This window comes from Schistocerca gregaria, chromosome 6 (assembly GCF_023897955.1).
Source record: "Schistocerca gregaria isolate iqSchGreg1 chromosome 6, iqSchGreg1.2, whole genome shotgun sequence".
Classification (NCBI taxonomy): Eukaryota; Metazoa; Arthropoda; class Insecta; order Orthoptera; family Acrididae; genus Schistocerca; species Schistocerca gregaria.
In genome coordinates, this window is record NC_064925.1 from 462,531,097 (window position 1) to 462,558,742 (window position 27,646).

A 27,646-nucleotide genomic window follows, 5' to 3' on the forward strand; every position below is an offset into this window, starting at 1 on the left:
TTTTTGTCTCAAACGTCACTATCACTCAAGACACACATTTGCCCACGTTGTGAGTTGGCAGAAGATTTTTTGCCGTTTTCCTTGTATGAGGTATAAATCTCCGACACGGGGCCTCTTGAAACACCACAACGCTCCGGCCACCTTGATTACGGAAGCACCCACCATACAAGTAGCTACAATTTGCCCACGTTCTAAGTCACTGAGCTCGAACATAATGCACTCACAACTTCACGGAACACGGTTCCGAGCACGACCTTCACTTGGAACGTATTCACAGGTGCCGTTCGTGGTCAAATGCAACAACGCTCCCTGCAGGCTTGGCTAGCATCTGAATTTGTGTTCATACGTGCGTTTCTGGCGGTGTTTCCATTTTATTGTTGAACCCCTTTATCTTCTACATGAATGAAGATGGAAACATGTGTTAAATTTTCAATTATGACGAAATGTTTTTTAAAAAAGTTGTCGTTCACAGTTCTTATAAACCTTAGCATTAAAGCGAAGGTTTAGAAGAACTGTCAAACTCACTGGTTTCGATCAAAGGCCATTTTATAGCAGCTCCAAACCTTGTGTACGCACAGTCCGTCGCCTTCCTGCAAATTTGTCATTCTGAGAGCACCCCCGAAACGGGCTTCAAATGTTGTGTGATGTGCTCGATGTCGGTACTTGTTTTGCTACAGCCGTGCTGCCTCTCGACCGTTTTCATATGCTTGGCCGTTCACAGACACCATCTCGGCTTGTTCCCGACATGAATACCGTACCATTCTGTTGCTTACATTACGCCGCGTCAATCACAGAGCCTGCAATACACAAGAAAGACATGGCACTTGGTAAGAGCCCCTTTCATTCGTCAGCGCCATCTGCCATGGCAACGAAGCATTTCCGGACACATGTTCATAGGACCTTTTTTCCTCCATTTTCAGTCAGGAATCCGTCCCTGCAGTTTGCCGGTTTTATTAATATTCATCCTGTATACAGCCGACGTAACAATACCAACAGGACTCAAAGACAAGATGGCCCTGTATGCCGACCACACCGGTTTCTTGTATCATGCCCAACTGACGCCCGGGTAATGAATCAGCACATAGCCACCGTACAACAACGGATGGAAAAGTGGCACATACGCCTAAATCAATCAAAGTCGCAAATAACGTCACTGTATACTGAAATCTATTCTAGTATAAACCCACAAAAAAACAAAACGGAGCAGTCAGTTTATTGACGGAGAGTGTAAGAGCTCAAAACACGGCAAAATAGGTAACACCAAACATAAAATCGCGGCCGCAAACAACAAAATAGCCAAAATCATACTAATACAACATTGAATAGGGTGGGGGGAGGAGGAGGAGGAGTAGGAGGAGGAGGAGGTACACCCATGAGGATGCACATATACAAAACGTTTGTGACGCCTATCCTGGAATACACTGCGCAGACGTGCTTAGGTCACGAAGCACGAGTAGCACTGATGATGGTTCAATGGTTCAAATGGCTCTGAGAACTATGGGACTTAACATCTGAGGTAATCAGTCTTCTAGAACTTAGAACTACTTAAACCTAACCAACTTAAGGACATCACACAGCCGGCCGGGGTGGCCGAGCGGTTCTAGGCGCTTCAGTCTAGAACCGCGCGACCGTTACGGTCGTAGGTTCGAATCCTGCCTCGGGCATGGATGTGTCCGTAATGAAATGTGACAAGAAAGTATGGGGAACTTAAATGGGAAGAAAGGCGACGTACGCTTTGTGAAACCGTGAGGAGCAAGTTTGAAGAACGTGTATCCGAGAGAGGCTGTACGGCCGTTCTGCTGCCCTCATCTTGTATGTTGCATAAGGAATAAGATATGGTAGATTAAGTCGCTTATAGAAGCTTGTATCCTTCGCGGTTCTAGGCGCTCAGTCCGGAACCGCGCGACTGCTACGGTCGCAAGTTCGAATCCTGCCTCGGGCATGGATGTGTGCGATGTCCTTAGGTTAGTTAGGTTTAAGTAGTGCTAAGTTCTAGGGAACTGATGACCTCAGATGTTAACTCCCATAGTGCTCAGAGCCATTTGAACCATTTTTGACATCACACACATCCATTCCCGAGACAGGATTCGAACCTGCGACCGTAGCGGTCCCGCGGTTCCAGACTGAAGCGCCTAGACCGCTCGGCCACAGCGGCCGGCATCACGGATGATGTCAGAAGATGAGAGAATTGTGCGTAGTGCAGGAGAACTCCGATACGAGCCAACAACATGCCTACAAACGGCACTAAACTTCGAAACTATCCTCGACAGGTCGATTAAGCAGGCGGAGAAATTCTGGGTAGATAGACTGATGTACAACGAAACAGTAGCTAAGCTATTAACAGAATCTTCACTGCAACTGCCAAGAGCGAGGGTCAAATAGTCATCATCTCAATAGTAGTCAATAACAAGGAGCCAAGGGAAAGCGACTAAATCATGCAAACAGCCAACATATCGAATATGCCAGCATATCTACAACAACTACTAAAGGCAGAGCAAAAATAAGCTGTATGAAAAGCACTAAGAACAAAATACAAAAATAAAGAGAAATGGAATCAATGCACCCAATATCAGATGAATTTTTTAGGAGGGTTTATCTCGGCTATAAGTGGAATTCCGGGGTTGTGCTCTTCCCCTCACGTAGAAACCTAAGCTAACCCTAACAAGCTATCCGAATTGAAAATACATTGCGTCCCGATAGCGAGCTAACCCTCCAGAGGTCGTTGAAGCCTCCACGACCCTACTGGTGGAGTGAAAGATTTTTGGGGAGGGACGGCTGGAGAAGCGTCGGACAGACGGTTCGTGTGAGGAGGTGGCGGCGGGCGCCAGCCGCAAGTGGGACGCGGCGGTTGCATCTGCCGCTGCCGCTGCCGCCGCGGCGCGACAAAAGTGAAACTCGTTACAATGCGCTGCCAGGCAGTGTCATAAGCCGCGGCGGCGCGCTCGCCGCTTTCGCAACGGCCTTTTCTTGCCTCCTCTGCTCTGCTCTGCTGGGTGCTGGGCGGCGTGGCGTGGATGTCAGAGTAGACACCCAGCAGGCACACCCTACAACGGGGCCGCGGCTCGCCGAAAGGAAACATCCGTGTTGCGCCGTGCTTATTGTGTCGCACGCATTATGAGTGTAACAGAACCGGTGTATATGCCGATTTTTCTGCTTCTGTCACTGTTGTTGTTCTGGTCCTCAGTCCTGAGACTGGTTTGATGCAGCTCTCCATGCTAATCTATCCTGTGCAAGCTTCTTCATCTCCCAGTACCTACTGCAACCTACATCCTTCTGAATTTGCTTAGTGTATTCATCTCTTGGTCTCCTTCTACGATTTTACCCTCCACGCTGCCCTCTAATACTAAATTGGCGCTCCCTTGATGCCTCAGAACACGTCCTACTAATCGATACCTTCTTCTAGTCAAGTTGTACCACAAATTTCTCTTCTGTAACGCCACATTTCGAAAGCGTCTATTCTCTTCTTGTCTATAATATTTATCGTCCATGTTTCACTTCCATACATGGCTACACTCCATAAAAATACTTTGAGAAACGACATCCTGACAGCCGGCCGCGGTGGTCTCGCGGTTCTAGGCCTGCAGTCCGGAACCGTGCGATTGCTACGGTCGCGGGTTCGAATCCTGCCTCGGGCATGGATGTGTGTGATGTCCTTAGGTTAGTTAGGTTTAAGTAGTTCTAAGTTCTAGGGGACTAATGACCACAGCAGTTGAGTCCCATAGTGCTCAAAGCCATTTTTTGACTTCCTGACACTTAAACGTATACTCGATGTTAATAAATTTCTCTTCTTCATAAACGCTTTGCTTGCCAGTCTACATTTTATATCCTCTCTACTTCGACCACCATCAGTTATTTTGCTGCCCAAATAGCAAAACTCCTTTACTACTTTAAGTGTCTCATTTCGTAATCTAATTCCCTCAGCATCACTCGATTTAATTCGAGTACAATCCATTATCCTCGTTTTGCTTTTGTTCAAATAGTTCAAATGGCTCTGAGCACTATGGGACTCAACTGCTGTGGTCATTAGTCCCTTAGAACTTAGAACTACTTAAACCTTAGTAACCTAAGGACATCACACACATCCATGCCCGAGGCAGGATTCGAACCTGCGACCGTAGCAGTCGCACGGTTCCGGACTGCGCGCCTAGAACCGCGAGACCATCGGGGCCGGCTGCTTTTGTTGATGTTCATCTTATATCCTCCTTTCAAGACACTGTCCATTTAGTTCAACTGCTCTTCCAGATCCTTTGCTGTCTCCGACAGAATTACAATGTCATCGGCGAACCTCAAAGTTTTTATTTCTTCTTCATGGATTTTGGTACCTACTCCGAATTTTTCTTTTATTTCCTTTACTGCTTGCTCAATATACAGATTGAATAACATCGGGGAGAGGCTACAACCCTATCTCACTCCCTTCCCAACCACTGCTTCCCTTTCACGTCCCTTGACTCTTATAACTGCCATCTGGTTTCTGTAAAAATTGTAAATAGCCCTTCGCTCGCTGTATTTTACCCCTTCCAACTTCACAATTCGAAAGAGAGTATTCCAGTCAACAATGTCAAAAGCTTCCTCTAAGTCTACAAATGCTAGAAACGAAGGTTTGCTTTTCCTTAATCTATCTTCTAAGATAAGTCGTAGGGTCAGTATTGCCTCACGTGTTCCAATATTTTTACGGAATCCAAACTGATCTTCCCCGAGGTAGGCTTCTACCAGTTTTTCCATTCTTTTGTAAAGAATTCGTGTTAGTATTTTGCGGCAGTTGCTTATTAAAGTGATAGTTCGAGTCCAAAAATAGTAATTCTTAAATTCGCGAATCACACATCGTCAGTTTGGCAAGCAGTTGACCAGGAAGTGGACCCTGGCACATGCGCGTTCACTCTTACCAAAGGGCACACCCGTTATACGCGTCTCAACATGTGCGATTCGCGCCTAATCGTGTCACGTCACGCGTGCTACACGATTCTCAATTTGCGTTAGCGTTAGTGTCAGACTGTGGCGGAAGATGGCGCGGCGCGGCGCGGCGTGTGTTTACCTGCGGCAGCTCGGTGTAGGTGACGTCGGCGGACCCGTTGCCGGCGGTGGCCTCCCAGACGCGCAGCCGGCCCGCGCTCAGCAGGCCGGAGTGCGGCCGCAGGTGCAGCCGCAGCGGGCGGCCGAACGCCGCCAGCAGCACGCGGTGCTCGCCGGCCGCGGGGGCGGGCAGCGGCCGCTTCCACACGCGCACCACCTCGTACTCGGGCACTGCAACCGACACAGAGGGCGCGCAGCGTCAGCACCGTCCACACTCCAGCAGTCTCTCCCTCACCTACACTACCGGCTATTAACATTGCTACACCACGAAGATGACGTGCTACAGTTACGAAATTCAACCGACAGGACGACATTGCTGTGATATGCAAATGATTAGCTTTTCAGAGCATTCACACAAGGTTGGCGCCAGTGGCGACACCTAGAACGAGGTGACATGAGGAAAGTCTCCAAACGATTTCTCATACACAAACAGCAGTTAACCGGCGTTGCCTCGTGAAACGTTGTTGTGATGCCTCGTGTAAGGAGAAGAAATGCGTACCATCACGTTTCCGACTTTAATAAGGTCGGATTGTAGCCTATGGCGATTGCGGTTTATAGTATCGCGACATTGCTGCTCGCGTTGCTCTATATCCAGTGACTGTTAGCAGAATATGGAATCGGTGGATTCAGGACGGCAATACGGAACACCGTGCTGGATCCAAACAGCCTCGAACCACTAGCAGTCGAGATGACAGGCGACTTATCTGCATGGCTGTAACGGATCGTGCAGCCACGCCTCGATCCCTGATGGGGACGTTTGCAAGACAACAACCATCTGCACGAACAGTTCGACGACGTTTGCAGCAGCATGGACTATCAGCTCGGAGACCATGGCTGCGGTTACCCTTGACGCTGCAGCCGGCCAGAGCGACCGAGCGGTTCTGGGCGCTACAGTCTGGAACCGCGCGACCGCTAGGGTCGCAGGTTCGAACCCTGCCTCGGGCATGGAGTGTGTTATGTCCTTAGGTTAGTTAACTTTAAGTAGTTCTAAGTTCTAGGGGACTGATGACCACAGCAGTTAAGTCCCATAGTGCTCAGAGCCGTTTGAACCATTTTCAACCTTGACGCTGCATCACAGACAGGAGGGCTGCGATGGTGTACTCAACGACGAACCTGGGTGCACGAATGGTAAAAAATCAGTTTTTCAGATGAATCCAGGTTCTGTTTACAGCATCATGATGGTCGGATCGGTGTTTGGCGACATCCCGGTGAACGCACATTGGAAGAGTGTATTCGTCATCGCCGTACTGATGTATCACCTGGCGTGATGGTACGGGGTGCTATTGGTTACACGTCTCGGTCACCTCTTGTTCGCATTGACTGCACTTTGAACAGAGGACGTTACATTTCAGATGTTTTACGACCCGTGGCTCTACCCTTTATTTGATTCCTGCGAAACTATACATTTCAGCAGGATAATGCACGACCTCATGTTGCAGGCCCTGTACGGGCCTTTCTGGATACAGATAATGTTCGACTGCTGCCCTGGCCAGCACGTTCTCCAGATCTCTTAGCAATTCAAAACGTCTAGTCAATGGTGGCCGAGCAACTGGCTCGCCACAATACGCCAGTCACTACTCTTTATGAACTGTGGTATCGTGTTGAAGCGGTATGGGCAGCTGTACCTGTATACGCCATCCAAGCTCTGTTTGACTCAATGCCCAGGTTTATCAGGGCTGTTATTACGGCCAGAGATGGTTGTTCTGGGTACTGATTTCTCAGGATCTATGCACCCAAACTGCGTGAAAATGTAATCACATGTCAGTTCTAGTATAATATATCTCTCCAATGAACACCCGTTTATCATCTGCATTTCTTCCTGGTGTAGCAATTTTTATGGCCAGTAGTGTAGTTGTAACCGGGGACAAGTCACATGTGGAGTTCCACAAAGTTCTATTCTAGGTCCACTAGCGTTAGTCATACAGGGTGGTCAGAAACAATCTGAAAAGCTTGTAAGGTTGTTGGGGGTTATGCTGGACTCAAAAATAATTGTTAAGAAAAAAAGTAGGTATTTTGCACCGTTTCCGAAGTTAGCCAATCACACGATTGCGCGCAAATTCATGGGGCCCACCAGACACGGTGTTGCCAAACGTATTCTTTTAGTTTCGTAAAATCAAAAAAGAGAGCAATACAATAATTGGACTTCGGACCTCAGTAAGGCACCAACCTGAACCAAATGCTGAATTGCCTCGCGCTCCATCGTCTACGCTATCTGGCGGACCGCTCGAAATTTCGGGCGCAGACGTCTGATATCCTTATTCAGTGCTAGTTAACTATGAAACGGCGCAACATATCCACTTTGTTTCTTAACGATTATTTCTCAGCTCAGCCTACTCTGCAACACCCTTACAAACGTTTCTCTTTCTGACCGCCCTTTATATTTAAACGACTTCTGGACTGATATACAGCAAGCAGTATTACTTCTTTTCGTAGATAGCACAAGTACTGTAATCAGTCCAACCATACATAGTACGGTAAATAATGTTCTTAAAATTGTTGTTGACTGATTTTCTGCAAATGATCTCTTTCAGTTTCAGAAAAGACACGACATATTCAGTTCTACACCTCCAGAGTTGCTACACTGATCATAAATCTGGTAAGGAAGCAATGAGAAGGGTGAAAACTTCAAAATTTTTGGCTTCTGTAGTGACGAGGATTTAAATTGGAGGAAAACGCCATTTCTGTACTCCTAAAACAACTCGCTTCAATCATATTTGCACTTCGAAACACTGCAGATCTTGTGGAGGGACAAATCAGCAAATGGTAACCAGCTCTGTATTTGCCTGAAGGAATGTGGAAAAGCGGATAGAGCCACGTTTAGTGTAAGGAAACTATTGTTCTATGAGCATATCCATAGAATGAATCCTAACAAAATCAAATGGTTCAAATGGCTCTGAGCACTATGGGACTTAACTGCTGTGGTCATCAGTCCCCTAGAACTTAGAACTACTTAAACCTAACTAACCTAAGGACATCACACACATCCATGCCCGAGGCAAGATTCGAACCTGCGACCGTAGCAGTCGCGCGGTTCCGGACTGAGCGCCTAGAACCGCTAGACCACCGCGGAATCCTAACAGACTTGTAACTGTACATTTTGAAAAAGTGCAAGGAGACCTAGAAGAAGAAAATAATGACACAAAAATACTAGTATGAAGAAGTAAAATTTCGAAGACAGTTCCAATACAGCAGGGAAGAGAATGGGCTGTAGAAATGAGGAAAGAACAGACTAATAAGTGAAAGTGTTTTGCAGAAAGCGTAAAACTAATTTAGTGACTTCAATTTTGCCCTCAGCTGGGCTGTAATGCAAGAACAATAATAACTTTGTTGATTCCTGTATTGGATTGTCAGATCGCTATTGTTGAGTTTCAAATAATTACTTAATTTTGCTATGTGTTTATCCAACTACAGCAAGCAGCCGGACAAACATACACGGTTAGAACGATAACGAAAGGCAACGCCTTCTCACAATCGTGTGAAACCAATCATTTTCTGGTAAATTACAGCTATCAAGGAATCCTCGCAAGTGACAAGGTGTGATATAAAGAAATCTACTCACTGCCACCGCTTGTTACCTTACAAACATTTTACATGCCAGTAATCGATCGATAAACCAGTACCTACTGAAAAGTACCCAGTTAGTTGATAGATATTTGATTTATAAATTCTAGATATGTCTTCGTTCGTACCGTTCGCGAATGGCACTGTCTATGTTTCTATGGTATGTCGTCGTCGTCAGATGCCCATATATACAAGACGGCTGACATATCCAGTAGCTTTCTTAATTTGTTTTGGTAGTTATGTGACACTTTTGGCTGTGCAGCTATACTATACGTTTTAGGTTCTACGTTTGATGAGGTACAGCATCGCTCCCTCTTATACTCGACCGACGTAGCCATTTTCTAGATATATACTTTTGTCCCTGCTTATTTTGTACCTTCGCGTTTTCCTTGTTGTGCAAATACAGTAATTATGATGTAAAAAGTAGGCGCGCCACACCCATAATAACATGGCAAGACCTTTGTTGACCGCAGAGTTACTTTAGGAGTGCGAGCAAGTTTCTCGTAATGCTACTCCAGTAAACTTGTTTGTCAGGTTACGGAGTATGTTTTCGTTTCTGGGAGCTGGCGCTAGACGCATTGTGAAAAATAGACTGTAAACGCTTTTAGCAATAGTCGTCTCAGGGAAACAGAGATACAGTAGATCGAATATTTCATTAGTTTGTAAATGTGACAGGAGCTGTAATCCACTAAAGACTGAAAATTAATCTTGCAATAATGGAAGTGTTTGTCGTCACTGAGGTTAGAAATCCACAAAAATAATTACAAAGGATGACCTAAAACTGATTGTCAAAAGCGATCATTGTAGAGCTTACATCGTGCCCGAAATACATAACTATTGGCCGTAGTGTCAACATTTCAGTTCAATAATGCAACCAATAAATTGAAGGATACTTTCTTATATTCGAGGCTATTTTCTTTAGCTAATAAGTTGCTGAATCAATGAGTGATAAAATTTGCATAAAATTATCTTTGTGTCCCTAGATAAGAGAGATACAGACAGAAATCATACCATATTTGTCAGATACGAAAATATTTTTGTTGTAATTCCCATTCAGTTTATATTTATTAATTTTCACTAATTTGTGATCTTCCTTGCGTTATATTTGTGGTACGGTCCTTGGTGTATACAGCTTCCTTGGCCAAGAGCACGTCCGATTTGTTCTCCATCTTTGTCCAGCTAAGTTCTTAAGCCAATGAGTTGGGTAATGACAGGAAGATGATATCTAATCTTTCTTTGAAATGTGCGACGAGCGTCGTTACATAAATATCGTGCCTAATGAACTGTTAATCATAGAATTTACTGTAGAAGGAAACATTCAGGTGCTACGACAGTTCTAAGATAATCTACCGTAGCATAGCAGAAAAACAATATTTTGTGCCAAATTCCTTTGGATTCAGTGCCGGTATTCTTTGACTTCAGCTGAATATCACGAGATTTTTTAATCTATTGCGAGACTGTTCACAACAGCGAAGAGATTTTTATATATATTTGACACGTCACTAAATACTGTGGAGAAAGACTTCGTTTTCGTTTTGATAAGAATCTGTAACTTAGATAATTTTGTGGTTCATCCTCAACTAGTACAAGGAACTTCGTTTGTTTACGTTCACTGACGCAGGTAAGTCTCGTTCAGTTGCCACTAACGAAGTGAGCTTTTCTATGATGGGATGGGCTAGAACGGGGTCATAAAGCATCGTGTGACCAAACGATGAGCTTCTTCAGTACAAACGCAACGATGTAGACGTACAGCGACGTTTTTAGCCTGTTTACTTCCGTTAGTTGATTTTTTACTAAAATTTTACAAAATATATGTACAGTGTACTTTCTGTAAGGTATCAAGCCACAAAGCGATCTGTAACGTGAGTGGGTAGCAAATTCCTCAAGATGGGATCACCTTACTGTTGACTTCATGAAGTTCAAAAGTAGAATTTTTTTGGAAATTTGTGGTAAGCTAAATAGAACCAAACTGCTGAGGTCATCGGTTCCTAGGCTTACACACTACTTATTCTAACAATCGCTCCCTCTCATGTCCACCTGACATGCAGCAATGATGCACCCAACCCCTACCTTTCAAGCTACTGATGATAATAGTGACGCTGATCAACGATCGTCCACTAGACGGGGGACCGTCTCCGTACTGAGTTAAATACATGCATTAAACTTCCAGGATACGACAAGGTACGAAAATGGAAACCCCATTTGTGACACTTGTGAACAAGCTGCAGAAGTAATTAAAGACAGAGCGAAGAACAGGATTTCAACGATCGGAGAAAAATAGTATGTTCTAGGAAGATATCCTAGGAGGATATAAGATTTGAAAAACGTTCTTCCTACCAAAATCGAAACATTTACACAGCAAAACTGGATCATTCGCAAGTTTACCGATACCGTTTTGAAATGAAAAATGGCAATCAAATGGATTAAGTCAACACGAGACGTCAGTTTGATGAATATAGATGAAGGAAAAATTTATGAAACTGTGGAATCAAGTGACAACAGACGTGGGTGCCTAGCTACCTGCGACAGCTATTCGGTGCTAGCCAGGAAGGCGCTTTGCCTCATCGCCGATCAGGAGCTCAAAGAACGGGAACTGCGCTCGTCTATCGGCGCCGAAGGCGAGGAAGCTGCCAAGGCCTGCGCGAGGTCGCAGTGGCTGGAAGGGCGCGAGCGGCGCTGGAAAATGCTAACGCCTCTGGTGCGGCCCAGCTCCAGAAAGACACCTGCTGGCTGGCCCCGTTCAGTTCGTCGACTCTTTGCCGAACTCCCTACGCAGTCCAGGCGAGCATAGCAATACCATCTGCACATCTAACGTGGTTCAGATGAGATCGCGAAGGCGAAAGAGTAAAGGGTGCCACGAAGGCAATGGATGAACGAGCCAAAACTGTGCAGCACACCGTAACATGAAAACATGGGAAGACGTCGATTGTGATTTAGGGCGGACGTCAGGCCACTCCTGCTGATGCGAGGCGCTTGCCTTCGTGAGGACGACGGTTCAAATCCTCATCCGGCTATCCAGATTTACATTTTCCGTGATTTCCCCAAATCGCTTAAGCCAAATGTCGAGATGGTTCCTTTGAAAAGAACACGGCCGATTTCCTTCCCAAAAATGGTTCAAATGGCTCTGAGCACTATGGGACTTAACATCTGAGGTCATCAGTCCCCTAGAACTTAGAACTACTTAAACCTAACTAACCTAAGGACATCACACACAGCCATGCCCGAGGCAGGATTCGAACCTGCGTCCGTAGCTGTCGCGCGGCTCCAGACTGTAGCGCTTAGAACCGCTTGGCCACTCCGGCCGGCGATTTCCTTCCCCTGTTCTTCCGTAATCCCGACACTTCCACCTCTAATGACTTAGCTATCGACGGGACGTTATACTGTAACATTCCATCACATGGGATAGCAAAAGTGAACAAGCTGTGAAAAATCAAATTGACTCTAAAGACACATCTTTCGCTCAGAATGTTGATCCAACATAGTACGTCGTGAAAGTACAGTGTTTGATATTTTCTAGAGAACAGTGGCATACAGTATTGTAGTTGTTACTAAAACGGCTACAGGGACGTTAAGGGACCACATTAACATCTAGAGAGTATTATATCTTTATTTTCTAAAAATACTGATTTGGTCCAATAGCTGTATGTCGGTTTTTTAAAACTGGTGTCTAAGGTGTTACAGTAAACCAAGTTTCATCTGAGAATATCACAAGAGTCAGCCGCCGATGATTCCAGCCATATTTTTCAGCACGCCTCTGTTGTGAGGTGTTGGATGGAAACCAGTGGATGATAGCGTACGGATTTCTAACACCCAATCGTGCAAATGTCACACTCAAATCGGTAGCACACGTTGTAGAACGAGTATCAATCAAAACACCGATTTAGTTCGTGCTATGTGCTGTCGTTCGGTAGAACATACGTAAATGGTAATTAAAAATAGCACCAGAACTGCGACCGGGCGAGGTGGCGCAGTGATTAGCACACTGGACTCGCTTTCGGGAGGACGGAGGTTCAAAACCGCGTCCGGCCATCCTAGTTTAGGTTTATCTTGATATTACTAAATCGTTTCAGGCAAATGTCGTGATGGTTCCTTTGAAAGGGCACGGCCGACTCCTTCCCCATCCTTCTCTAGTCCGATATGACCGATGACCTCGCTGTTTGGTCCCCTCGCCCAAATCAACCAATCAACCAGAACTACGAAGGACAGTAAAAGGGTATCGTTGAGCGATTGTTTGTTCGATGTCCCGTGAAAGAGTTGGTAGAGCGTGCGGTCGTTGTGTCATAGGTCCCTCGTTGAGACCTCACTGATGATAATTTTTTTAACAGTTTACGAGTGACACTGCTACATGAGAGAACATTTTCCTGACATGTAAAAGAATTTTTCTGAGTTCGTAGCAACGCAGTTTTGACAGTCTGCTTTCGCTTCGGTAGTTGACCGTTATGTACTTATGATTGATCTTATTATTTCTGGTATCGATCTGACTGTAGGACATCTGGGGGTTTGGGTGTAAGCACACTGCTCCGTGCTTCAGTCGTCGTGAAATGCGTGGTAGACTTCCATGATGGACCATTGACGTCACAGTCCCTTTGATTAAAGCAAGTTACACCAGACATAGATAATACGTATTTCCATTTTCTTAGCACTCGCAACATTGATGATACTTTGATCCGCTTCAATCCTGAAAGCGGCAGTTCCACAATCATTATTACACAGTGAATCCTTCAGCGTTATTATGCAGTGTGTAAACCAATTTCACAATACAACTATTTCCACTTTCAGTAGTCTCTTACAACTGCAGGTGGCAACGTATTTTCCCTGATTGGTACTCTCTGGCAAACCGCTGGCACAGACCGCTCCTCGCGAAAGATCGTAGTACGGGCGCTAAAGAGATTGCCGTTGTGCACCCAAAACGGGGCATCATCGCTATCGAAAAGCTTATAGGAAATGAGCGATGAGGGCGGCAAGTGGCCCTGTTCGTAATGATGCAGACTGATATATTCCTTAGCCTTGAATGAACGAACTTGTTAAGCGAGCAGACAAGAAGTCCTTGATGGGGAAGTGCACTCATTAATCATCATCTTAGGTTTCCCACTGGTATAAAATAATATAAATGCACAGGCTAATGTTATGTATATCTTAACCCTTAAGGAAAACTGCTCGTGAGAATGTATTAAGCAACCAAAACATTCTTTTCATAGCACTTTATGTTTAACGTATCAAATAACCTTTACACGTCAGGCTCTCCATATCTACACGAGTACATAAATGCTAGCAGGATTAACTTGCAAATCATAAAATAAGATGCTAACCTTTGTCTAGATATATATTTGTCTTGACACAATATTTTACTTATCAGTCTTTCAGAATGTAAATAACTCATTCTTGCAGAATAGTGGAGACAGATGTAAAAGCGTTATTGGTTTTCTGAAGTCACTCATCACAGGCTGTATATCGCACTCTAATACGCCTGGAGTTGCGAGAGGCCGACATTCAGTGTTGTTGCACCATTAGCGATGCAGATATGTTGATGTATGCTGCTGACACGTCTAGCGGTTCGCAGTCTGAAATGAGATCAGAATAACCGGCAGTACTTAGCAATTCAGGAAGCTATCGTCAGACTCCTTTACATGTGTGACGTAACAGCACAGCGTTCTCTCCGCTAACGAACGAGGGCAAGCTTGTGACATCACTTTGCCATCAGTTCTGCAGTCGCATACTTCCTAATTTCCCGATGAACTTCAGTGACAGAGATAAAATACGTAACTTATTGTAAATAACGAGAAATTAAGTAATAATCGCTTGTGACTAGTTAGTTATGGTACTGTTCGTCAGAACACAGCAAGGCTAGAAAGTTAACACAGTGACTTTTTCCTGTTCGATATTTGTCTCGCATATCTTTGACACTTATCACTTCATTTCTTAGACAGCAAAGAAAGAATGGGACTGTAAAGATGGATTTCACTGGGGAAACATTTTAACATTTAGTGCAAGCGATTTTCGAGAATAACGTAAAAATAAACCGAGCAGAGGACACTATGATTGAAGTTTGTGACTTTCGAACGACACCAATGTTCACTGTCCGTCCCTGGAATTTATTTTAAGAAGTATATACAGTAACTAACACTAATGGTTTTGCTTGTTATAATTGCTTTGGTGTCTCCCTTATCTTTGAAATGAAACACAGTTAAGAAAGTAATTTTATAGAAAGTTTTTCTTTGCAAACAAGGCATCGATTGTCAGTAATACTTTTATTAGATCATAGGACCAGCTGCACCAGAGTTTCTCCACGACCAGTATCGGTCCTCAAGCTATTTCCCAGCGTTTACACCTGAACAACAGGAGCACTTCTGTTAGTTGGCATGCACCACAAAAACACTGGCTTGCTAAGCTGCGAAACTTGAAAATGAGGTAAGGGTCGAAGCCGGCCATGGAGAATTTTCATGCAGCTGGCCCTGCGAATCAATAAAAAACCGCTAAGAAAAAAACATAGCCATGGCGGGCAAACTGCGGCGGAGAAATATGAATGGTAAAATAGTAAATAATCATTCAACAATTAAGGTTCGAAATTTGACTGTAAACCTTTAGTCTGATAGGTAATATTAAATACATGTGTTAACCTGTGTAATTCGTAATGAATACGTCATATTTAATAACGTGCTTCTGCCTCTTGCGTTGATAGTTCGGTTGTTACATGATTTCACTATGACAAGAACTTTAAGACACTGTAGATATTGGTCACATGGATTTACCGAATTAGAAAGTACCGAAATTGAGTTGAAATACGTTTATGTCTTATCTTGCTCGACATCCTCTACCATTATTTGTGAAACTGCAGCACGTGGAAGGAGCAATATTACGGATGTGCAGTTTCAGTGACTGTGTGCTACTGAAATTTCCCGACTCACTGTAACGACGAGAACGCTAGCGTGGTTACGCAAGAGCGACCAGAGCGCCCACCGATTACAGGAATTAATGGCGGCTAAGAGTGGAAGCTACGACCAGTGCAAGGTTAGCTTCCTGTTCACAAGGGTGATCCTTGAATCAGACGGCACCGCAGAAGCAACTGACGCAGTGTAAGTGTTGAGACGTTATTAGCCGCTGGTCTCTCATCTGTATGGGATTTATTCGCGCTCCAGTTATGAAACGTACTCAGCTGAGGTTTGTGCACATGAGCAACATTTCTTCCTTCTTTCCGCTTTATTCTGTACGTCTCTCGCATGTCAACTGCGTGCTTAACTAAAAATAGATAAAACGATTGTCGGAAGACCAATAGATTTATATGCTTCTCTTCGGTTTTCCCTCTGGCTTCTCTCTCGTCGTCAACAACAACACAGAGACTAGAGTAAAATTACAAACGTACTCATGTCTATCTCGTCCATTCAACTGATATGTTGAAATCACTCTCTCGCTTCCCGTAAGATATGTGCCACTGTGTGCGAAGAAGGAGTATGTCCACAGTTAGTGATTAGAATTATTCAGCATTTGGTTTAACGTTCCGCTGGTGACGATGTCGGTAGGCACCGATCAATGACATTTTCAAAGCAACCATGTCGGAGTCCGCGGTTGAGGGAAACGACGGAAAACTGAAATATGGATGACAAGATAGGGCTTTGAATCGCTGGCGTTGTGAATGCGAGTGTAATATTCTACAGTAGTAATCACGTACCGTCCCATGAGGAATGGTCGATGTACAGAGATATGATATTAATAAGTACAAAAATCTGGTAAATATGGGCTCTAAAATGCGTTCCTTTAGAGTTAGGAGCAAATTTTTATCTTCGACACTGTGAAACGTCTATTGAGCAAGACTTTTTTTTTCATTTTGGTCTATACTACCCCCTCCAAAAATGTGCAAAACAATTAGCTTGCAGTAGAGGAGACTTGTTTTACAGTAGCGAAGATGAGCAAGTGCTCACAGCTGTTAAGGTATGCACTTTAGAGCCCATGTTTACTAGACTGTTCTGTTTTGAATTATAGTTCCTGTCGTATCCGTGAACACTGGCGATTCCTCCTGGGATTGGATTGTTTTGGGGGAAGAGACCAAATATCGAGGTCATCGGTCTCATCGGATTAGGGAAGGCCTGACAAGGAAGTCGGCCGTGCCCTTTCAAAGGAGCCATTCCGGCATTTGCCTGGAGTGATGTAGGGAAATCACGGAAATCTAAATCAGGAGGAACGGACGCGGGATTGAACCGTCGTCCTCCCGAATGCGAATCCAGTAATTCCTCCTGGGTAGCTCTGCACAATAACAGAAGTAAATAGCCCTGTTCTTCGTATTAGGTTTTTGTAATCTTATAACAGAAGCCGCAAGATACAAGAGCTTCTACTGAAATATTAGACTCCACAAAACTTCGTAAAAATGGAAAAAAAGAAAAATATATTTAGTGCATCGTCGACAGCAAGCTTATCAAAGACGGGTTTCTAAATCGGTTCACAAGGTAGGAAGAATGGTTAAGGTTTAACAGGTCGTCGACAATAAAGTCATTAGTGACTGAGAAAACGTTTGGATTTTTACAACGATGGGGAATGAAATCGCTAGTGTTCCTACCGCATTAACTATTACCGCAATCACTTTAAGCGAATCTGTCTAAAATTCATTTAAGCTCTGATAGGGGGGAGGGTGAAGAAGGGATTGGGGCGTGTTCTGTTACACGGAACCAGTCCGACATTTCCCTGAAGCGACTTGGGAAAACTATGGTAAACCTACACTTTGGTGGTCGGACGAGGACTTGTTCCGCCATTCTCCCGAACGCCAGTCCATTGTCTTACCATGGCGGCATCTCCCTCGGTCTTTCCATTTATGTGGCTGTGCTTGCCCTTAGGGGTATTGTATGTTAACCGGGGACCTAGAAACGACGGAGAGGTTCCGTCCCCGCTGCAGCCGCAGTGGTCCACAACCCCACGACGACTACCGCAGTCCACTTCAACCCTTCGCCGCCCCACACCGAAGCCAGGGTTATTGTGCGATTAGGCCCCCGATGGACCCCCCCCCCCCCCCAGGGAACGTCGCACACCACACGAGTGTAACCCCTATGTTTGCATGGTAGAGTAATGGTGGTGTACGCGTACGTGGAGAACTTGTTTGCGCAGCAATCGCCGACAGAATGTAACTGAGGCGGAATAAGGGGAACCAGCGCGCATTCGCCGAGGCAGATGGAAAACCGCTTAAAAACCATCCACAGACTGGCCGCTTCACCGGACCTCGACACAAATCCGCCGGACGGATTCGTGCCCGGGACCAGGTGCTCCTTCCCGCCCGGCCAACCGGGCGGGCGCCCTTAGGGGTACCCCAGCCAAAAATATCTTCTTGTAGGTGTCTTCTGAACGGTTCGCCAGGAATTTTTTTTCAGCTAAATGCAGTACTTAGTGCGCTCAGGCGGTTTTTGTCAAATCTGAATGCGGTGGACTACAGGAAGTAGAAAATCGCCTTAGTTCCAGAGTTTCCAGTCACTCTGTGGTCAGTGACTGCTAGTGTTATCCGACGGCGGAGCTCCGTGGGCCTGGTGACGCGGCCCGCCGCAGGATTACGTGCGCCGAGCCGAGCCGGCGGCCACGCCCCCTGTCGTGATCCGGCTATACCGTTATACGTGCACCGCGGTACAGTGCCGCACCAGCGCCCTCAACAGAGCGGCGCCGCTTAAAGCAAGCCGTCCCAGCTGCCGATACTGCCAGGACTCGTACACTGCAGCGTATTTGCTGATGACGAGTCGGTACAGATCTAAATCCGCAAAAACATGTTAAGTGCGTGGCCGAGGGTAGTTTCCACTGTAGCTTCCAGTAAAGCTTCCCCTCCATTTTGATGCACAGACGGAAAACGGGACGCGTTACTACTTACGTGACTCTGTGCAGCTGATATTAGTGTCAGATTTACAACCTCTTCCATAGGCGGTACGTGGCGAGCTGCTCTAGAATTTTTCTCCATTCCTCGTATCTGTTTTCCTGTGACCGGCGTTGCGTGGGTAGCCAGTACCAACGAGGTAGGTTCCGATCATCATATACACTACGTCCCGCTCCTTGGACTCTAACAGGTGGCGCATGGATTGTAGCTGATTGATTTGATTTAACCAAGGAGACGAAACAGCAGTGGTCCCAGCCACCTGTAGCCCACAAAGAATCTAAGTTTATTGTTTGGCATCGCCCTGTCATTTTAGAAAAGCGAACCAATGCCCCTTTGCTAGTTCCCTGGCACCGAAATTTCTTCCCTAATTAATGATCCAAATGTTTTGTGTCTTTTGGTCTCCACTGCTTCAAAATGGTTCAAATGGCTCTGAGCACAATGGGACTTAACATCTGAGGTCATCAGTCCCCTAGAACTTAGAACTACTTAAACCTAACTAACCTAAGGACATCACACACATCCATTCCCGAGGCAGGATTCGAACCTGCGGCCGTAGCAGTTGCGCGGTTCCAGACTGAAGCGCCTAGAACCGCTTCATATTTCGAGAGTAAATGTGGTGTGGTTTTGTTCCCAGTGCCACATAGTCTTCACACCGGGGTTTCTTTCTCTGTTGCTGTAGAGAGAAAGTGTGTCTTCGTGTTTCGATGGCCAGTCGCTAGACCTACCGTGAGGTTACACTGCCGTCTGTTCAAGCCAAGAATTACAGAACTCTTTAAACGTAGTTTCATTATCATTAGTTCGTCATGTTTTATTTCTTTTTGAGTTTTAGTACAGTGTTGTACAGGTTCCCTCCTGATCCAGCTACGTAGTTTAGATTTTACCGTTGCCTTAGTGATGGTTAAGACAGGTTCTGATCCAACAAATGGAGCCAGAGCCTCTGCCTGGTCAGCCTATCCGATGGATCGTTACCATTAATTCCTGAGTGTCAGGGCCCCACAATAAGTTTACCCTATTGCTTTACCCTAGCCTCGCCAGGTTTTCACGGCTTTCTGCAAGGATCTTTGACCTCCGTGCGATGACTGATAGAGATCTCAGATGTCTGACTCATTGGAGATGTTACGCTGCTTGTAATACATACTTACATCCTACTCCGCTCATGATGTGACAGCTAGTTCTCTTCTCCTGGGATACCGTAGCCAGTTTTCCTAGAGAGACTGCGTTCTCTATACGAGGCTGCGCCGCGTATGTCCTGGTCCTAGCACCTTCGACTGTTTTCGATCCTCCAGTAAAGGAGACTACGTCACCTGAACGGTATTGTGGTCTTTCTTCCAAATGGTTCAAATGGTTCTGAGCACTATAGGACTTAACTTGTGACGTCATCAGTCCCCTAGAACTTAGAACTAATTAAACCTAACTAACCTAAGGACATCGCACACATCCATGTCCGAGGCAGGATTCGAACCTGCGACTGCAGCGATCGCGCGGTTCCAGACTGTAGCGCCTAGAACCACTGGACCACCCTGGCCGGCCTTTCTTCCAGTTTCAGTCAAACTGGACAAGCTATTTTAAATTTTTGTTTATTTATCAGCTTCTATGTTACCACACGAGGTACTTGGTCGTGGAACGAGTGAGTATATAGGCTTCAGAATGTTGATTAGAAAATCAGACAAAAGAATTAAAGAATTAAAACACGAAAAAACAGAGTATGGGAATAAATCATACTGCGAATAGGAACTCCCTTTTACAATAGATAGCGTATTACACAAGAAATCTTACATCTCGAGTTTAAATATGTGAGGTTTATCACTCAGTTATTTCCTGTTATGTTGGAAGCCTATTGGAAGTGCAGAGGCGAGACTTAAATTTATTTTTAAGTAAATTGTCTCGAGTTCGGAAGACAGGATTTCGAATCCCCATCCGGCTGTACAGCTTTAGTAAAATGTTCCCTGGCTTCCAGTCGCGTCATGAGGTTACAATGCCACGACTTTTCGACTAAGTTCTCTTTGACCACTGTCTATTGGAATGACTGCCGATTGCCTGCGATAGCACTTAAAACTGTTGCCGGTTGTGACGTTACTGGTGCCCTCGGAATCGCCGTATATGGGCACACATGCATTTCACGTCCGATGCTCCCGCTTCAACCTCACGACCGCAGATTTTAATTATCGTGTCCCAGATGTTGTCAATGAGAGGCATGATAAAGATGTAGCCAAATTTGACGTGGTCACCATTCATTTTCTGCAACTGCAAGATGTTTCAGAGTACCGTGCACGATAAAACCTTTCTGAGTTGTTCTACAGCGCGCACTATTTGTCCGACGTGTTTTCTGACACCTGGGTTCGCAAGACATGTCGCACCTTCAACTGGTCTCAGTAATTGCCGGATGCATGAAGATGCACTTGACTACTTGTTTATTTAGCAGGTGGCTTATCTTCTTCTGCGACAGTGCGATTAAAGAAACCAACAAATAAAAATCACTGAAAACACTTTTAATAGAGGCGGTGGCCTAATGCTCAGCTCGGTGAATGTGACGTTGAAGTAGGTGCATCGAGCGCCGAGTCAACGTATGCCAACATCTAGCTACACGGCTGGCGTGGGGCCAACTGGCGTGGGGCCAACGAGAAGTACGGGACCTGTGGTGTACGTCACAGCACGTGACACTACAGGTCTTGGCGAGTTGCAGCAACCGTCTCCAGTGGGGAGCGAGTTACTCTGTAAGCCTGCTTTAATGCTTCTCACCTGCGCGTTTAAATAGTCTCACGCTCTCATTAACTCCGCCTTCAGGCCACAAGTGGCCTACCGGGACCATCCGACCGCCGTGTTATTCTCACAGGAGGATGCGGATTGGGGGAGGGGGGGGGGGGGGTGGCGTGGGGTCAGCACACCGCTTTCCCGGTCTTTTGATGGTATTCTTGACCGAAGCCGCTACTATTCGGTCGAGTAGCTCCTCAATTGGCATCACGACGCTGAGTGCACGCCGAAAAATGGCAACAGCGCATGGCGGCTGCATGGTCACCCATCCCAACAACGCTTAACTTCGGTGATCTCACGGGAACCGGTGTATCCACTGCTGCAAGGCCGTTGCCCACGCTCTCATTAACACATGACAAAATAAGGACATTATTGGGTATCTTTTCAATGTGTACTGATTTCCCGCTTGGAGCCGGACGGGGCCGGCGCTCGCCGCCATGCATGTCGGGTAAGACAACTTGAGCGACGCCACAAGTTCGTTGCGGGGTCCTTATTTCGTGCGGTCCCCGGGCTGGCACTAGTGACGTCGCAGCCTGCAGCAAGATTGTATGAGGCCGTACCAGCAGCAGTCATTCCATTTGACAACGGTCTAGGAGTACTTGGTCAAAAGCATGCGGTATTTCCACGACGCGACTGGAGGCCGATAACATTTTGTTCAAAGTTACCGCCGCCAAACTCTGCATTCTTACATCCGGATTTACATTTTCCATGGTTCCACTAGACTGCAGACATCGAGAAGGTTCCTTTGGAAAGGGCGCTGCCGATTTCCTGTCCTGTCCTTCCCAGATCCAGTCGTAAGCTCCGTTGACCTCGTCGTCGACGGACGTTAAGCCCTAACTTCCTACCATCCTTCGGAAAAGAGTACACTTCTGGCCATTAAAATAGCTACACCACCAAGATGACGTCCGAGAGACGCGAAATTTAACCGACAGGAAGAAGATGCTGTGATATGCAAATGATTAGCTTTTCAGAGCATTCACACAAGGTTGGCGCCGGTGGCGACACATACAACGTGCTGACATGAGGGAAGTTTCCAATCGATTTCTTACACACAAACCAGTTGACTGGCGTTGCTTGGTCAAACGTTGTTGTGAGGCATCGTGTAAGGAGGAGAAATGCGTACCGTCACGTTTCCGACTTTGATAAAGGTCGGATTGTACCCTATCGCGATTGCGGTTTATCGTATCTCGACATTGCTGCTCGCATTGGTCAAGATCCAACGACTGTTAGCAGAATATGGAATCGGAGGGTAATACGGAACGCCGTGCTGGATCCCAACGGCCTCGTATCACTAGCAGTCGAGATGACAGGCATCTGATCCGCATGGCTGTAACGGATCGTGCAGCCACGTCTCGATCCCTGAGTCAACAGATGGGGACGTTTGCAACACAACAACCATCTGCACGAACATTTGGACGACGTTTGCAGCAGCATTAATTATCAGAACGGAGACCATGGTTACCCTTGACGCTGCACCACAGACAGGAGCGCCTGCGATGATGTACTCAACGACGAACCTGGGTGCACGAATGGCAAAACGTCATTTTTTTTCGGATGAATCCAGGTTCTCTTTACAGCATCATGATGGTGGCATCGGTGTTTGGCGACATTGCGGTGGACGTACGTTGGAAGCGTGAATTCGTCATCGCCATACTGACGTATCACCAGGCGTGATGGTATGGGGTGCCATTGGTTACACGTCTCAGTCACCTCTTGTTCGCATTGACGGCATTTTGAACAGTGGACGTTACATTTCAGATGTGTTACGACCCGTGGCTCTACCCTTCATTCGATCCCTGCGAAACGCTACATTTAAGCAGGATAATGCACGACCGCAGGTTGCAGGTCCCGTACGGGCTTTTCTGGATACAGAAAATGTTCGACTGCTGCCCTGGCGAGCACATTCTTCAGATCTCTCACCAATTGAAAACGTCTCGTCAGTGGCGGCCGAGCAACTTGATGAACTGTCGTATCGTGTTGAAGCTGCTGGGTACTGATTTGTCAGGATCTATGCACCCAAATTGCGTGAAAATGTAATCACATGTCAGTTCTTGTATAATATATTTGTCCAATGAATACCTGTTTATCAACTGCATTTCTCCTTGGTGTAACAATTTTAGTGGCCAGTAGTGTAAAAGCTGCACTGCTGCAGCTATGCTAAGGATAGATGCAATGGAAGAAAAAGATGAAATCGTTTATTTTTCCTTTCAAGAGCCAGGGATACCAGTAAATCAGGAACAATGCGACATCTTATCTCTCATCAGTTCCTTCCGTTCCTTCGCACGATGTTACGCGACCGTATAAAATATACTGCTAATTTTGTCGTTGTTTTCCGGCGATAGATTCCTCCGTGGCGACCGTGACGAGGCTCTGGTAATTAGCCGCTTCAGCTTATCTTGCCGTGGCGTGCCGGCAGTAGCGAGGAGGCGACGTCTGCTTCCGCCGTTTCGGGTCAGGGCCGGCTGCACTCCCACGTATTTGCATTCGGAGGTCCGCATTTCCGCGGCGTCTTCCCTTTGGACCCTCGCTCCAGCTTCGACCTTCAGCTGCTGAGCCGCCAACGGTGTCGAATGCTGTCAGATTTCGTTTCTAACGCAATCATGACAGTATTCTTACTGTACCCCCGACTGTGACTTGAACGTTTGAAATGAAGGAACTAATTTTTCTGTCACCCAAAGACGACTTATCTCAGCGGCCTAATGGCAATTTTCCGTTAATCTCGACAGTAACGCATTCGGCTCAGGTACATTCCCCATTTAAAAAAATACTCTAACATTCTAACCCAGCAGTCTCCAGGACCAACATGACGTGTGACTGATACAAACCCGTAAAAGCTTAGTTTCGAAGAAGTGTTGTAGCAAACTAAAATCAGTATTATCACTGAAGATATACGCTTCTTGTGGAAGAAATTACGAGGGTAATCCCAAATGTAAGGTCCCCCATTTTTTTTATAAGTACATAGACCTGTTTATTTCCACAATGGTTTACATCAGTTTACAGCTTGAACATTTAGCTATTTTTCGACATAATCACCACATTTCTGTCGATGCATTTTTGTAGACGCTGCGGCAATTTTTGTATGCCCGTCTCATACCAGCTCACCGCCATGTTGTTCAGAAAGTTATGAACCTCTTCTTTCACCTCGTCGTCGGAGCTGAATCGCTTTGCGGCCAAATGTTCTTTTAACCTAGGGAACAACTGATACTCTCTGGGCGCCAAGTCAGAACAAGAGGGTGGGTGGGTGATTATGTTTCACTGAAACTGTTGCAGGAGAGCTACGGTTTGCCTAGGGATGTGTGGGCGAGCGTTGTCATGGAGAATGTGTACGGCCTTGCTCAACATTCCTCTCCTTCGGTTCTGAATTGCCCGTTTCAGTTTTTTCAGAGTCTCACAGTACCTGTCAGTGTTAATTGTGGTCCCAGCGATTCAGATCCGACGACGAGGTGATAGAAGAGGTTCATAACTTTCTGGGCAGCATGGCAGAGCGATGGTATGACATGGGCATACAAAAACTGCCACAGCGTCTATAAAAATGCATCGACAGAAATGGTGATTATGTCGAAAAATAGCTAAATGTTCAAGCTGTAAACTGATGTAAAACATTGTAGAAATAAACAGGTCTATGTACTTATAAAAAATAGGAGACCCTACTTTTGGGATTACCCTCGTATCACTGGTTACGGTGATTTTGTTTACTTTTTTTGCTTAACAGTCGTAGGACTTAATTGATACTTCGAATAACCACCTTATGGCGATAATGTCATTCTTTACCTTTCAGAGGTAGCGAATTTCAGCCCTGTAATGATTGCTTATAACAGCCCAGATGGTCGAATTGTTCCCTCTTCTCAAGGAAAAGCTAACTGAGTTTACGGAAACAATACTCAGTAGTATTTATCTAGATACTGCAAAGACTGTACCTCAGGATCACGGGCGTGTACCGGAAATGGTCCGCATATGTCGGCACTACACGCTGAAGAGACAAGAAATTGGTAAAAAAAAGAGAAGCGTCCGGAAATGGGTTAACGAAAGAATCGAATTCTCACGCCGTCCTTAAGGAGACGGTGAGGTGATAGCTTCGTGGTACAACTTATTAAAGAAGAAACAGGTTGATAGAACACATTCTGAGACGTAAAGGAATAGTTAATTTTGGAACAGAGGGAAGTTGGTGTGAGTGTGTGTAGAGGGATTATAAAAGAAGAGTAATACTTCAGTACAGGAAGGAAGTTGAAACGGATGTGGGTACAGTTGTAACGCAGTGAGAAGTATAGGTTAGTGTCGAGAGCTGCATCAAACCTGTTTCCGTAGCGAATACCACACCAACAAGTACTTGCGACCTCCCTCATCCCTGGACCCTTATACTACTAAAACGAACCTTATGAATCATGCAGCAAATACCAGGGTAGTTAAACGTTAACGCAGGATAATTACACGTAACTGCTGCCGTCCTTTATGTTTACGAGATTCTCTAAGGAATCATATTGGGTCGTAAGCTTTTTGAACCAGGTAAACGTTATTTAGACCACAACAATTCCGTACACATTAACAAAACAAATATGGCTGTCATCGTCTTTTAAATATGATTGCGTCATTACCAGACTAATGCTCCTATGAAAGAATAGGAGAACATGCTTAGCTTATCCCAGTAACGCTCGACACCGCTACCAGTTTCAAACTCCTGATTGCCTAAAAAATGAACCACAGTGTGAAGCGTGTAAAACCTTTATGTTTCAAGATGAGACGTTCTAATTATGTTGGTTTCATCAGTTTCGGATAGTTCGCTTGTACATTAATGAGAAAGTCAAAACAAAAACTGACACTTTTTCTTCAAAGTTAGTTTTCCTACTAAATTATGCGTCATACAATGATATACACTGAAGAGCGAAAGAAAGTGGAACACCTGCCTAATATCGTGCAGGGCCTCCTCGAGCACGCAGAAACGCCGCAACACTACGTGGCATGAACTCGACAAATATCTGAAGCAGTGCTGGAGGGAACTGACACCAGGAATCCTGCAAGGCTGTTCATCAATCCGTAAGAGTAAGAAAGGGTGAGGTTCTCTTCTGAACAGCACGTTGCAAGGCATCGCAGATATTCTCAATAGTGTTCATGTCTGGCGAGTTTCGTGGCCAACGGAAGTGCTTAAACACAAAAGAGTGTTCCTGGAGCCCCTCTGTAGCATTTCTGGACGTGTGGGGTGGAATTGCCCAAGTCCATCGAAATGCACAATGGGCATCAATGGATGCAGGTGATCGGACAGGATGCTTACGTACTTTTCACCTGTGAGAGTCGGAAATAGACGTATCAGGGGACCCATATCACTCCAACTGCACACGTCCCACACCATCACAGAGCCTCCACCCTGCTGACATGCAGGGTGCATGGATTCATGAGGTTATCTTCTTACCCGTATCCGTCCATTCGCTCGATACAATTTGAAACGAGAATTGTCCGACCAGGCAACATGTTTCCAGTCATCAAAAGTCCAATGTCGGTGTCGACGGGCCCAGGCGAGGCGTAAAGCTGTGTGTCGTGCAGTCATCAAAGGTACACGAGTGGGTTTTCGACTCGGAAAGCAGATATCAATGATGTTCTGTCGAATGGCTCGCACGCTGACATTTGTTGATGGCATAGCATCGAAATCTGCAGCAATTTGCGGACGGGTTGCATTTCTGTCACACTGAACGATTATCTTCAGTCGCCTTTGGTTCCATTCTTGCAGGATCTTTTTCCGGCCGCAGATTTGATGTTTTACCGAATTCCTGATATTCACGATAGACGCGTGAAGTGGTCGCACAGTAAAATCCCCACTTCATCACTATCTTGGAGATGCTGTGTCCAATCGCTCGTACGCCGACTATAACACCACGTTCAGACTCATTTAAATCTTGATAATCTGCCATTTCAGCAGCAGTAATCGCTCTAACAAGTGCGCCAGACACTTGTTGTCTTAGGTAGGCGTTACCCACCGAAACGCCATCTTCTGCCCGTTTTCATATGTCTGTATTTGAATACACATGCCTATACCAGTTTCTTCGGCGCTTCAGTCTAATTTTGTAGGTATTTTCAATGGTATAGGCCTATGCGGGTATTGTCAGTGAAATCTGTGGCGAATAGAGTTAGTAATAAATATATAATAATAGATTATGACATCATGCTTGATGCTAAAGTTTCACCGCATCAACAAGAAACATGAAATAAGTGCTAAATTGTTTTCGTCTCATTACTTGCTGGTGCTGTAAGGGAAAAAAGTTTATAAATTGTTTGATAGTATGTTCAAAGTTCGTTGGAAGTCGCTGAGTGCCCCCATTATCAAGCACTGGACGAGTGTAGTCTGGGTAATTTTCGCACCGTGCGTTACGCTACCTGAAGACAAGTGCGTGGTCCCTAACTTCAAAACTTGACTTATTGTGTTAAATCATTAACGTA

The 27,646-nt window shown here is 45.6% G+C and overlaps 1 protein-coding gene across 7 annotated transcripts in view; it reads right to left on the reverse strand.

Annotated features, from left to right (window-relative positions):
• LOC126277991 (A disintegrin and metalloproteinase with thrombospondin motifs 1) overlaps positions 1-27,646 on the reverse strand; it is a 452,319-nt gene that overhangs the window by 165,867 nt on the left and 258,806 nt on the right. For all 7 annotated transcript variants that reach the window (XM_049977663.1, XM_049977660.1, XM_049977657.1 and 4 more), the window contains exon 4: positions 5,033-5,241. In XM_049977663.1, the coding sequence (XP_049833620.1) occupies positions 5,033-5,241 (209 nt within the window). The remainder of the gene's footprint in view (positions 1-5,032; positions 5,242-27,646) is intronic.